The sequence below is a fragment of the Sturnira hondurensis genome, unplaced genomic scaffold (genome assembly GCF_014824575.4).
Source record: "Sturnira hondurensis isolate 20B ecotype Veracruz unplaced genomic scaffold, ASM1482457v3 Scaffold0003874, whole genome shotgun sequence".
Classification (NCBI taxonomy): Eukaryota; Metazoa; Chordata; class Mammalia; order Chiroptera; family Phyllostomidae; genus Sturnira; species Sturnira hondurensis.
Window position 1 is genome coordinate 3,617,538 of NW_028076505.1, and position 13,724 is coordinate 3,631,261.

General features: G+C 52.2%; 1 protein-coding gene across 2 annotated transcripts in view; it reads left to right on the forward strand.

Annotated features, from left to right (window-relative positions):
• Positions 1–12,108, forward strand: part of RRP1B (ribosomal RNA processing 1B) — a 30,313-nt gene extending 18,205 nt beyond the window's left edge. The window contains exons 10-16 of one of the 2 annotated variants that reach the window (XM_037043063.1): positions 41–138; positions 1,407–1,426; positions 2,242–2,370; positions 2,941–3,668; positions 8,683–8,832; positions 10,834–10,897; positions 11,723–12,108. In XM_037043063.1, coding sequence (XP_036898958.1) covers positions 41–138; positions 1,407–1,426; positions 2,242–2,370; positions 2,941–3,668; positions 8,683–8,832; positions 10,834–10,897; positions 11,723–11,916 — 1,383 coding nt within the window. In that variant the 3' untranslated portion in view covers positions 11,917–12,108. The remainder of the gene's footprint in view (positions 1–40; positions 139–1,406; positions 1,427–2,241; positions 2,371–2,940; positions 3,669–8,682; positions 8,833–10,833; positions 10,898–11,722) is intronic. The other variant, XM_037043064.1, reaches the window with a different exon arrangement.
• The last annotated feature ends 1,616 nt before the right edge of the window (positions 12,109–13,724 follow it).

The following is a 13,724-nucleotide window of genomic DNA, read 5'->3' on the forward strand; positions in this document are numbered from 1 at the left end:
GGGTCACTGTGGGTTTATGTTCCTTTTCCTTCTCTCCTAGTTTGACTATAAGGCCATTGCTGACAGACTCCTGGAAATGACCAACAGGAAAAACATCCCTCCCTTCAACAGGAAACGTCTCTCCAAACTAATCAAGAAGTACGTATTAATTGAGAGGATGTCACTTGATTCTCATTCACGTTCAAGTCCAGGCCTTTCATTTATCTCACGTTGCAGGACATGCTGTCACCACTTACCTTTTTATTTATAGCACACACACACACACACACACACACACACACACGTAAACTACAGTGTTCAGCCACGATGGCCCCTACCTGCCCCCCGCCCCCATCCCAGTCCTGCTCATCACATGCAGCCATACTCATCTCTCGTAGCTGTTTCACAGTGATGTGAGCAGAGCCTGCTGGTGACGTCTGAGCTGGGTAGACTCAGAAACGCCACGTGAGGGTGCTGCTGCAGCAGTGACCTGCTGGCGCGCTGCTGCCATGGGTGGGGGGGTGCTTTGTGCCCTGCCCCCCACCTCTCACTGTGGTTATGCTAAGGTTGTCGTTGATGTCGTTATGACTACCAGTAATTCACTGCAGAGCCCAGTGATGTGTTACAATCAGTGACATACAACAGTGGAGTTTGATAGCTCTCCACGTGAGCAGGCACTACTCTGGACACTTAAATTAGTTTATGTTGCCCTGGCTGGTGTGGCTCAGTGGATTGAGCACGGGCCTGTGGACCAGAGGATCATGGTTCTGTTCCCGGTCAGAGCGTGTGCCTAGGTTGCGGGCCAGTTCCCCGTGGGGGACACACGATACATTATGTGTCCTCGGCAGAGGCAACCATGTGTTGATGTTTCTCTCCCTCTCTCCTTCCCTTCCCCTCTGAAGATAAATAAATTTTAAAAAATTAGTTTATGTTAAGAAAAGCCCTATAAGATGGCTTCTGTAAACTTCTCGTTCAACCCGCAGGTTAACTCGGGCACAGGGATGTCACTGCCATTGCCCAACTGCCCAAAGTCACAGCTGCCAGACACGGGGCAGGACGCACACTTCTGTCCACTGGCCCAGGGCTCCGCCCCCGGGTCCACACAGCCCTGCGCGCTTCCTTTGTGTTCTCACGAACCGAATCTCACAGACCAAACACTACTGGGTGTCTCTCCACCTGGCAAACCAACAGGAGGGCTACGTAGGGGCAGAGATTTAAGCTGTTTCAGCCTTAAGGGGCCACAGGGACAACTGAGAGTGGGCTTGTCCTTAGTTTTTGGCCTTTGTGTCACACCTCCTCCTTGGCCCGTCCTCCTAGAGGACAGACAAAGTGACACAGATACCGAGTTGTTGAAAGTTTTGTGCCTGTGTTTACTGAAGACAGAAAGAAGGGATTTCTTAGTGAACTTCCATTGTTTTCTTTTTCAGATTCCAAGATCTCTCTGAAGGTGAGGAAGTCAGAGGATTAGAACTGATGTTCTTACCTAAACATGGACCTTACCAAGCGCATTTGTGCCAAATAGTAAAATGCGAGATTGAAAACATGAGAACTAGCAGAGGCCTCTACCTTTGAAAGGTCGGCAGTTACACTGCTTGTAGGCACAGCCGAGAGGGGCCCTTAGAAGAACCAGTGTGGGTTTTTTTAAATCTTGCCCACCCACTCTCCCATCCCAGGGACCAAGCTGAGCCAGACAGAAGGGCCACCAGAGCAAGGGGTAGCCTGGAGGGCATTGGGGGTTGGGGGTTATTTCAACAAGAAGGATATCCATTGGTCCACCCGCGTGTCAGTTTGCCCCTTTATGAAGAACAGTCGGTCTCTCAGGGGCCCAAAATTCTGTTGACTGCTCAGATCACTTGTCCTGTGGGGGAAAGTTGCTTTCTGTAAACTTCGTTGCATTTGAGCAAACTGGTGGTGCACTGCGCCTGTCCCTTGGACCCCTGGGGGTGCTGAGAACTAGGGTGCACAGACCTGGTGGAGACAGCAGCGCCGAGCCCCAGGGTTGAGCTAGAGACCACCGCCACCCGAGGTTTACAGCCCCTCGCCTTGAGGGAGGAGGCCACAAAGTTGTTTTAAGTTTGGAATTCCTGTGTTCAATAGCTCTGAGGTTTGGACTGGAGAGGTAGTGAGGAGCAATGATAAAGAGGCAAAAATTGAGGTTACAAATCTATCTGCATGGCGTGGGGAGGGGACGTGGCACCCGGGCCCCTGGGTAAAGCTGCAAGAGTCCCAGAGAGGTGACTCAGTGACTTCGGTGCCCAGCAGGTGGGATACCTCAGCTCACTTTTGCTGAGGACATTTCTACTGATGAGGAGGACCCAACCATCAGTCAAGGAAGGCATAAGAAAAAAGGAAGTAAACCTTTGGAGAAACTGGACGTGGAAAAAGGGAAAGGTGAGGTAAAGGCTTAAGACCTGCGAGACCTAAGGAGATGGGGTGCGTGGTTCTCGGGGCGGTGGGTGCCTTTGCCGACCTGGGGACCTCTTGCTACCGTCTCCATAAATCATTACAGAGTGAAAGCTTTGCTTTCATGGCTGAAAGATTGTTTCCACAAAAGATTGTTTTGTCAAAAGATTTGACTTTTCTGGGGCACCATGTTCCCTAGATGAAAAGCGTTTGTTTACTTCCGGCCGCATCTGTGGAGACAGTGCCCAAGGACCTGGAGGTGCTAGGGACACACTGCCCTGGGAAGCCTTGGTTTTCTTACCACCCCAGGTCTGTGGCTTTTCCCTTTGGCCTGAAAATTAGTAGAAATCTGAGTATATTTCAGTTCCATCTATATTGAAAGAGGCATTAGGAAGGTTTCTAATCATAGCTGGGAAGGGGAGGAAAAGGGGCCAGAGCAGAGAAGTGGAGCTCAGGTATGCTGAGGATCAGAGCCGCTCTCGGCCCCAGAATCCCCTGCGACACCTGCTGTCTGCTTGGTAGTGGGGCGCCTGTTTATTGACTTATGCGTCCTTCTAGGAAACGAGTTCTTCATGGCTGAGGGAGAGGAGAGGAAAGGCGGTGTTCAGAAGAGGAAAAGGAAAAAGAAGAAGAACCACCTTCGGCATGGACACTTAGAGTCAGGGAATTCAGCCATGCCCACCCTGCAGAATGGGGGCAGTGAGCCAGAGGCAGGTCCGGGAAGAGCACAGAAGCCGGGTGTGGCTGAGCTGGGTGCAGGGGCCGCGCCCAGCCCCCAGGAGCAGAGCGGCTCAGAGCACCCCGCCTTGCACCCTCCCACTCGCAGCAGGAGGAAACGAGCGAGGAAGCGGAGCCCACAGTTCCAAGGACTGACCTCAGAGTCAGCAGCGTCGCCTCTGGAGGGCTTGTGTCAAGGTGGCCTCAGCAATGGTCATGGTCAGCCACTTGCCCCCCAAGCTTTCCCTGCCAGTGGAGCCCCAGCCCCTAAGAGGAAGCGGAAACCCAAGGCCCCCTGGGTCAATGGTAGCCCCCCAACGCTGGCCTGGCCCCCACCACAGGAGGAGGGCCCTGCAGCAAGCCCAGCAGACGGAGAAGATTGCCCAGCCTCCCTGCCCCAGGGTAGGAGACTGAAGAAAAAGAAGGGGGAGCCCAGCCGTATTGACCTCTACAACCCAGGCATGCAGAAAACTGCCATCTTCAAAAAGAGGAAGAAAATGAAAGAGATGTTGAACTTGGCTGAACACAGCAGAGTATTGGAATCCGAACTCAAGCACGTCCAGACTCTGGTAAGGTGGCTGGGTTCCAGGCAGGGTGGCCAAGGCTCCCGTGCCAAAAGATCGGGGGTTCTTGCCTCCTTGGGCCCCAATTTAGGGAGGGGGTGGGCAGATCAGACCTCTGGGCTAAGGGCTGTTGTGGTTCCTAATACCCTTTACTGGTGAGTAGAGAATATGACTGAGACTCGGTGGCCAAGACAGTTGTCATGCTGCTCCACTCCCTCCCCACCCCCACCCGGCTGCTTACTCCAAGGGGCTATGGAAGGGCCATATCAAGCTGGGAGAATTGTCCCCATGGCCCAGGAAGGCACACTGCACTGTTGTATCAACAGGCAGACAAGTGTCCCATCAAACACTGGTCTTGATTTTCAACTCATGGCCAATCCTGGGCCCAGAATTCTGTGTGGCTTGTCTTTTCAATGAAAAGACTTTCATCCCACTTGGACCTCTAGAGCCAGATGTGAATGAGAGCCAGTGAGGCTCTGGACACAAGGTGCATCTGTACCAGTGGTCAGCACACAGAGTCATTGGTGCCCAGCTGTGCCTGGTCGTGTGCCGCTTTCACTCAGTGGCAGAGATGAGTAGTTGCGACAGGCACCTTATGGCCCTCAAAGCCAAATCCATCTCCTCCCTGGCCCTCTGCGAGCAGCTCGCTGCCCCTGCACAGTGCCTGGTTTGCGCTCACTGCTGTGCTGCAGTTGTGATGTCCAGGCTTCTCCAATGGGGTGAGCACGAGTGAGTGAGTTTCTGGTCAGTGGAAGTCCCCGCTGGGGAAAACAGAACACTCACCTGGACTGCAGGAGTCCGCTGTCACCCTGGACCTTCACCTGATGCGCTGTGTCACCTTCTCTCGGCTCTGCAGCCTCCACCCTCCACTCACCATTCACTTAGTCTTCTTTCTTCACTAAGACTGTCAGAAAATTCCTTCTTCACGTCTCATTTTTCAGGCCCCTGCACCTTCTCTTAGAATTGGGACAGTTGCAAAATAAATGACAGGATTATCGGTGGTTTTCCCTCCCAAAGGGGGCACCGTGTCCCTGCGTGTCTGTTGGCAGGAGTGGGGCAGTGCATGAGAGGGGACCCCTGGGTGTGCCCCTCATGGGTTCTGCTCAGGGAAGGCAGCCAACTTCCAAGCCAGGGTCACCAGAGACTGGCCGGGAGCACCAGAGTGTTGTCGACCACACTGGGTTTCCCAGACTTCTGGGTCCCAAAACTCGAGAAGGGTCTCCAGGCAGGTGGCTGTCCAGTGTAGAGCACCCAGGGGACATTCGTGGCCTGCCTTAAATAGACCTACAGGACCTAAGCCGAAGGCCACACTCACACTTTCATGCCAGACTTTCTGTGCACAGTGGTGTCTCTGATCAAAAGTGGAAAAGTGAGCTATTTAGTAAGTCACGTGCTGCATAACGACATTTCAGTCACTGGGAGATGGTCTATACAATAGTGGTCCCCTAGTGCCGTGATAGAGCTGAAAGATTCCTGTTGCCTTGCGACATCACAGCCATCTTGCTGCTTTCTGAGAAGCGTGCCACCTCCTCGAGAAGTGCCTCAAGCGGGTCCTCTGGGGGCTGTTCCAGAGGCAGGCACAGCTGCTATAGTGGGTGGCAGCTCCAGGCACGTCACTGCCCGTGGAGGCCTTCCTGTGGGTAAGGTGTAGAGGCGGAGATGGTGGCATTGATCCTGACCCCGTGCAGCCTAACCTGATATGTGTGTTTGCAAAAAGGTTTCAAAAATGAAAAAAAAAAGTAGTAGAAAAATGCTTGTAGACTGAGGATATGTGGAAAGAAAACACTTCTGTACAGCCAGGACTTCCGGCCAAGATGGAGGCACAGGTAGACACACTGTGCCTCCTCACACAACCAAAAGAAGGACAACAACAATTTAAAAGCAAAAAACAACCAGAACTGACAGAAAATTGAACTGTATGGCAGTCCAACAACCAAGGAGTTAAGGTAGACACATTTATTCAGATTGGTAGGAGGGGCAGAGTCCGGCAGCTGGGAAGAAAGGGCTCGAAGCTGAGCAGCTGGGAGACCCAGGGTGGCTGGCGGACCCAGGGCGCACAAGGCGGCAGTGGGCAGACCCAGCGAGGCGGCAGATTGCGAAGGGGAGGCACTGGGCGCACAAGGTGGCTGGCAGGCTGGGCGGTCCCACATTTGCACACAGATAAATCAGACGAAATTGGGGAGCGAGACAGACCGTGCAACCCAGGGTCCCAGCACAGGGAAATAAAGCCTCAAAACAGCAATTGAAAACATCTGTGGGGGTTGAGGTGCCAGGAGAGACGCCCAGCTTCACAGGGGAGTTCGTTGGAGAGACCCACAGGGTCCTAGAACGTACACAAGCCAACCCACCAGGAATTGGCACCAGAAGGGCCCAATTTGCTTGGGGGAAGCAGTGGAAGGGACTGAGATCCAGCAGAGAGCTGAGCAAGCACCATTGTTCCCTCTCTGATCCTGCCTGCACATACAGTGTCACAACCAAGCGACTGGGTTGCCCCGCCCTGGTGAACACCTAAGGCTCCTCCCCTCACACGTAACAGGTGCCTCAGGACAAAAAAAATGGCCCAAACAAAAGAACAGATCAAAACTCCAGAAAAAATACAACTAAGCAACAAAGAGATAGACAACCTATCAGATGCTCAGTTCAAAATACTGGTGATCAGGATGCTCACAGAATTGGTTGAATTTGGTTGCAAATTAGATGAAAAAATGAAGGCTATGCTAAGTACTATACTGAGTATAGTAATGGGAAGGAAACAGACTCAAATCAATGGAGTGGACCAGAAGGAAGAAAGAAACATCTCATCAGAATAATGAAGAAACAAGAATTCAAAAAAATGAGAGGCTTAGGAACCTCCAGTACATCTTTAAACGTTCTAACATCCGAATTATAGGGGTACCAGAAGGGGAAGAGGAACAGCCACGAGTGGAAAACGTATTTGAACAAATAATAAAGGAGAACTTCCCCAGTCTGGCAAAAGAAATAGACTTCCAAGAAATCCAGGAAGCTCAGAGAGTCCCAAAGAAGTTGGATCCAAGAAGGAACATACCAAGGCTCATCATAATTACATTAGCCAAGATTAAAATGAAGGAGAGAATCCTAGAAGCAGCAAGAGATAAGGGGACAGTCACCTACAAAGGAGTACCCATCAGACTGTCAGCGGATTTCTCAAAAGAGACAGGCAAGAAGGAGCTGGAAGGAAGTATTCCAAGTCATGGAATCCAAAGACCTACATCCAAGATTGCTCTACCCAGCAAAGCTTTCATTTAGAATGGAAGGACAGATAAAGTGCTTCTCAGATAAGGTCAAGTTAAAAATTTCATCATCACCCAGCCCTTATTATAGGAAATGTTAAAGGGACTTATCTAGGAAAAAGGAGATAAAAAACAGGTACAGTAAAATGACAGCAAACTCAATAATTAACAACCACACCTAAAACTAAAACAAAAACAAACTAAGCAAACAATAGAACAGGAACAGAACAACAGAAATGGAGATCACATGGAGGGTTATCAACAGGGGAGTGGGAGGGCGAGAGAGGGGGAAAGGTACAGAGTAAGTAGCATAGATGGTAGGTAGAAAATAGACGGGGAAGGTAATAATGAATAGTATGGGAAATGTAGACGCCAAGAACTTGTACATATGACACACGGACATGAACTAAAGGGGGCGGGGAATGTGGGTGGGAGGGGGTGTGCAGGGTAGAGGGGAGTGAAGGGGGAAAGTGGGACAACTGTAATAGCATAATCAATAAAATATATTAAACGAAATCACTAAAAATATATATATATTTCTGTACAGCCATATAACGTTTTCATTTTCAGCTAAGTGTTATTACAAGAGCTGAGTTAAAAATGTTTAACCCTGGCAAGGTGGCCCAAGGGTTAGTAGGATGGCTGCCCATACACCAAAAGGTTGTGGGTTCGATCCCTGGTTGAGGCACCTGCGGGAGGCAGCCAATGGGTGTCTCTCTCATATCAGTGTTGCTCTCCCCCTCTCTCTCCCTCTTGCACACGTACTCTCTCTCTCTCAAATCAATAAAAAACAACTCAGGTGAGAATTTTTTTTTTAATTAAGTTGGGGGGGGTGGGCTGAGATGGAAGTAAAAGACAGAAAACTACTTGAACAACAATTAAAATAAAATTAAAAAAATACGGCTATAAAGTAAAAAAGTTACAGTAAGCTATGATTGCTTGATTGAAGAAAGACAAGCACGTTTTATAAATTTGTGTTGCCTACGTGTGCAGGCACACGTGGTTACAGGGTCTCCGGTCATGTGCAGTGATGTCCGAGGCTTTCACACTTACTATTCCCCACGTAGGCCCTGACTCGCCCAGAGCACCTCCCAGTTCTGTGAGCTCCATCTGTGGGAAACGCCCCGTACAGGGCCCTTTATCGTGTGTGCCGTCCTTTTGCTGTGCCTTCTGTGTGTTCAGATGCACCAGCGCCGACCATTGAGTCAGTTGCCTACAGCACGTAGTGCGGTGTGTGCTGCACAGGCCTGTAGCGCCGGAGCAGAGGCTGTACCGCAGAGCCCAGGTGCACGGGGCGCTGTGCTGTGTAGGTGTCTCAGTGCCTCTGTGTTGTGGGCACACGATGAAACTGCGCAACCGCACATTTCTCAGAACAGAACCCCATCCTGAAGCTGTGTGTGACAGTGAGGTGTCTTTGAAAGGCAGAAATCTTCAAAGCACGGCACTGAGTTTGCAGACAAATAAAAATGGTTCTTGTGGCTGAAAAGATGAGAAACGCCTGGGCCTGCTGGCAGGGAGCCCTGGTGAAGTAGCAGTTTTGCTCTGCTGAGCGAAAAGGGCTGTTTGCAAATTTGGCTGCGGAAATAGGAAGGTGTGAGGTTTCTGAGCTAGTAAATGGGTCTTATCTGAGCTGCTTTGCTGCCTGTGCCCTCACCCCTCCCATTGGTGTCTGCACCCCCTTGTCCCATTTTTCCTTCCTGTGTGTATGGGGGTGGCACAGGTGGCACTGGGTGTGACCTCCCCTGTCTTCTTGCCCCTCCCTCACACAGGGGAGCAGTGGAGCCTTCAGCCCTTTGAAGAAGAAGAAGCTGAGGACCGAGAATGACTTTGTGAAATTTGATACCCCCTTCCTACCAAAGCCCCTGTTCTTCAGGAAAGCTAGGAGCAGCCCTGCCTCCTCCGTGACCCCTGCTATGCAGGTAAGCTCCAGGAGACCGCACCAGAGGGGCCGGGCTTCAGGGGGCCCCGAGTTGGCTCTGGGCCGCCCGGAGGGACTGATCTGGGGTGCCTCATAGAATTCATGGAATAGGGGAGATCTGAGAAACAGGTAGTGGAGTAGGTGGCAGGAAGCCCCAGAGCACCCCAGGTTTACAGATCAGATGTGGAGGGGAGGAGATGAAACTGGAAAAGCTGGTGTTCGGAGAGACAGGGATGGAGTCTTGGCGCATTATTCAGCTGGCCGGTGGTCTGGGAAGATGGTGGGTATGTGCTCTAACAACTTGTCTCATGTTTCCTTTCATGCCAGCCTTTTTTTTAAGGGGAAAAAGTGTAGGTAAGGGATTTGGAATTTAGGAAAGAGGTTAATCTGACAAAAGCCGTAGTCCGGCAGTTTCTCTGACATCCTTTCATTCACTGACCAGTGGTTTCCTATCTGTGTCCTGTGTCCCGGGCAGTTTTCTGTATCTGTGTCCTGGGCAGCCGACTGTCTCTCCCTGGAACACAGTGGCTCAGACACCACCCTGACTGCTCTCGGTCTCCTCTGGGGCGCAAAGGTCAACTGCTTGCAGTCTCCTGGAGTCCTGCCTCCAGTTCCTGGAACAATAGCTTTTCCCATGCGTTAACTACTAGGCTTAGTAACTATTACCTAAAACTGAAATGTTCCAACCCTTGAGTCCCCCATCAGGGGCCTGCCAAGGACACTAGTGGCTGTTCAGGCTGGTAGAAGGAGCTGGTGCAGTCCCCCAGCCGTGGGGGGTGAGAGTGGGCCCTGTTCTGGAAAGCCAGGTGGAGACCATGAAGGAGAGGGTCACCTCTGCCAACCACCACTAAAAAGTGGGACCAGGTGCGGACCAGCACCATCTGGGGGCTCATCTGGGGTTGCCTCCAGGAGATGGGGGTCTTGGAGCTGTGGGCACAGGTCCTGGGCCCACCCTGCTGGGGAGACATGAGCAGGCGCTGTTTCAGTGGCCTTGAGCCTGCAGACTGACTCCTGCCTGTGTTCACATTGCTGCCCAGGATGCCTTAGGGATGTCTGTGAGAGACTCCGGGCTTACAGGCATCAGGTTCTGCTCATAAAATGGTAATGTTGAAGCAAAAATGGCGTGAAGGAGGACTAGGGGATTCGCACAGAACTGTGGGTTCTTGGAAGGAATCTGAGAAAGTGCTACATACGCAAAATGGGCCAGCTTCCAGACATTTTTCAAATGTGAAATGGTTATTTTTTTTCATCTTCACTCAAAGACCTCCTTATCGATTTTAGAGAAGAGAGGAGGGTTGGAGAGAGAGAAACATCAGTTGGTTTCCTCTCCCAGGCACCCTGACTGGGGATCGAACCCAAAACCCAGGCATATGACCTAACCGGGAATCAAGCCCTTGACCTTTCAGCTTATGGGACAATGCTCCAACCAACTGAGCCACACCAGTCGGGGCTCAACGTAGTCAGTTTCGATGAATGGTTAGAACATTCAAATCCGTTTGGAGCCCTGTGCACAGAAAGCAGGGAAGTGTGGCTCCATCACCCGCCGAAGCTCCATCCCATCATGGGTGTAATGTCACCCGTTTCATTTCCAAGTGAAAGCTGAAACGGGACACCAGAAACGGGCGCGCTTTATAATTTTTCAATGGTGACCCTTCTCTAACTTAGGAGGTTCCAAACATGGCAATTTTGTGCTGCCTTCTTCCCCGGAAGGCAGAGGCCGGAGCCAGCGATGAATCCGGTTACCGCCAAGTGGGGCTGGCACTGCCCACCTCACAGACCCGTCACGTGCACTTGCACAATCACTGCATGCAACTCAGCCCTGGGGTGTGTGCAGCGAGGTCCTGATGAGGCATAGAGGTGGACACGGACCCCTGGGCTTCATGCTGTGTGCTCCCGGTGGCTGGTGGGCACCTGTGGGTGCTCGGGAACTCTCGAAAGACAAGGCACCTCAGCCACTTTGTGCCTCCCTCTTATCTCTGTTACGGTTTTCTTTCTTCTGCAGCTCAACAAAACACCGTCCAGCTCCAAGAAGGTCACCTTCGGGTTGAGCAGAAACATGACTGCCGGTGAGTGGGGGGTGTGCTTGCAGTCGTGGTCCGCTCCCCAGGCAGTAAGGCCCTGACCCCGTCCAGAGGCAGGTTCAATCCCTGGCTGAGCCCAGCTTTCATCCAAGGGTAGTGGGGTTGGGGATGAGGGAGGCTGGGGGCTTGGTGTGTGTAGATTTCTGGGGCCTCTGGAAGGTGGGCTACCTGGTAGGTGACATGAATGGCCATCTTCCCATGCCCACCTGCCTAGACTGCATTGGTTGTCTTGGCCTGAGATTTAGCAGTCTGCCAGCTGTAGCCACCTGTACCTAAATTCAGAATCTCCCTGCCCAAAAGAAGGGGAAAAGAGGGCTATCTTGTCTTTCAGCTTTTAACACCGGCATGATTCGTTTGTGTTTGTTTTTTTCCAAAGGAAGCCAATGCTTTTAAAAGTATATGAGTTTAAGACCTGGCCCTCTTTAGGGACAAGCACCTCTGTGTGTGTGTGCGTGCATGCGGACACACACACACAGGCACAGCTATCAGGAGAGACCTGGGCAATGCCCCGCCCTGCACACAAACGCCACCACCCCGCCCCCGCCCCGGTCGGGTCTGCACTGCTGGAGGCGGTGGGAGGAACGGATCCCAGAAGGGAGGGCTCCTCCTGCAGCTCTTCATCAACCCTCGGTTCCACTCACTGCCCATGTCCCAGAAACAGCCCTGCCCTCTAGGTGCTTCCCTCTGGGTCTCTCCAGGTGGCCCTTGGGGCTGGTTCCCTGCCCAGAAGTGAGAGTGCAGGCCCCCAGCTGGGGGGACAGCACAGAGAAATCATACCCAGTAACATGTGGCCTTGCTTTCATCGGGCAGAATTCAAGAAGACAGACAAGAGCATCTTAGTCAGCCCCACGGGTGCCTCCCGAGTGGCCTTCAACCCTGAGCAGAGGCCCCTCCATGGAGTGCTGAAGACCCCCACCAGCTCCCCAGCCAGTACCCCCCTGGGGACCAAGAAGCCGCTGACCGCCACACCAAAGAGAAGGCCGACGGCTATGGACTTCTTCTAGGACAGTAGGAGAGGCTTATTTGTAAAGACTGCTTTTGTACAGAAGGCTCTATAAATTATAACTTTATAGGTGGGGTGTTTTCTAGTGCTTTATGAGTTGTGTGTCTGAGGGTCTGAGCGTGAGCCGTGATGCTGCTGTGGGCGCCTTGGTTGAAACTTTCTCTACAGACATCGTCTGTGCTGCAGCTCCCCAGTATCACATGTTTGTGGGTCACTCGGTGCCTCCATGGGCGTGGGAGCCAAGAGTGTGTTGACCGTCACCTCGAGTGGGCACCATGGGCACGGGGACAGCCCAGAGTTGGACTGAATCCACAGTGCAGTCATCTTTCCACAGGTGCTCAGCTGGGGGTGGACCTGTGAGTGGGGGCGGGAGAGCAGAGGCCTGTGGCCTGTGTCCTGTCCTGTGATCCTACCTCTCAGCCAACCCAAAGTGTCCTCACCAGGGGAGCAGCGCCGGCCCGCTCGCCTGCCCAGGTCGTCGTGCTCCGGCTGCTCTGTACACGGAAGTGTCTGCACCAGCCGCCGCATCGCCTGGCACCCACGGAGCGGCTTTTCATCTTAAAGGAAAACTCAGCTCTCCGGGGAGGTGGCAGCAGCATCTGGAGAGCCCAGCCCCTGCAGGAAGGCGGCAGAGCAGCTTCCAGAACCGCATGGACATATTTATTTGTTCATATCTACCTTGTATCTGAAATACTGAGTCTTGCACTTGCAGGTTTTTATAAAGTCTGGTTTTAGTTAATTACAAAAAATTAGGGCGCGGTTGCAGGGAAGGCACACAGACTTCAATTGGGGAAACAAATGAACTCAAAGCAGCCTCACTTGATCCTTGACCTTGTTTAGAGAAGCTCGGTCTGCCCTGAGCCTGAGAGAGGGGTGGAAGTCAGGTGGTCACCTCGGGAAAGCCCCTGGTCCCTGGCTCTCTCTTGAGTTTGCACAGTGACAAAGTGCAGACCTAAAGGGAGGAGTCGTAACTGGGAGGCTGTTTTCCCCTCTGGTGCCCAGCACCTCCCAGCCTGCTCTCTCTGTTCCTGGGTCTCAGACCTCTGAGGAGTGGAAGTCCCCCACCCCCAAGCCAGAGCCCCAGTTTCTCACCAAAGCCAGGGCCAACCCCCTTTGCTACTCTCCAGCCAAGGGCCCCAGCATGTCCTCAGTGGCTCCGGCAGTGGCTTCAGGTGAAGGGCAGCTGTCCGAGATCACATCATCCAGCTGAGTGGTTTCTGTGATCACAGAACCAGGGTGGGCTTCATTTGCACACTGGAGGTGGGCTGACTTACCCGTGAAGGAAGGGGAACTGTCCCTTGCCTGCTCTGTGACAAAGCATCGTCCCAGGCCAGGAGAAAAAGAAACAGCCTTTGGTGGTGTCGGTGCAGCTCTGTAACGGAAAGCCCCGCCTGTGTGGGAGATGGGGTGTCAGGGCTGTGCAGCCCCGGTGCGCTGTGTTTGCTGTCGTACCTGAGATCCCATCAGAGCCAAAACTGAAGTGTGAAAAGATGAGATCTGAGTGGCCCAGTGTTTCTAACTTAAAAAAAAAATTCAACTTTAATTCTAACTTTAAAAAATTATTTAAAATAATTCTTGGTCACATTATTTTTCTAACAACTTTTATTTTGGCTTCAAAGATAGGTCTTAGAGCCAAACGGACCACACGACCCAATGGTGTTAAGCCTTCTTGGCAAGACCTTCTCATATGCAGGTGGCGCATTTGTTCTCGGGGTGCACGTGGGAACCTCGTGGCTTCTGCGAGTCCTCTGTCTTCTGAGGCATCGGCAGGGAAATGCGCCACCTGCCTGTGAACTTGGGTCCGGAGGC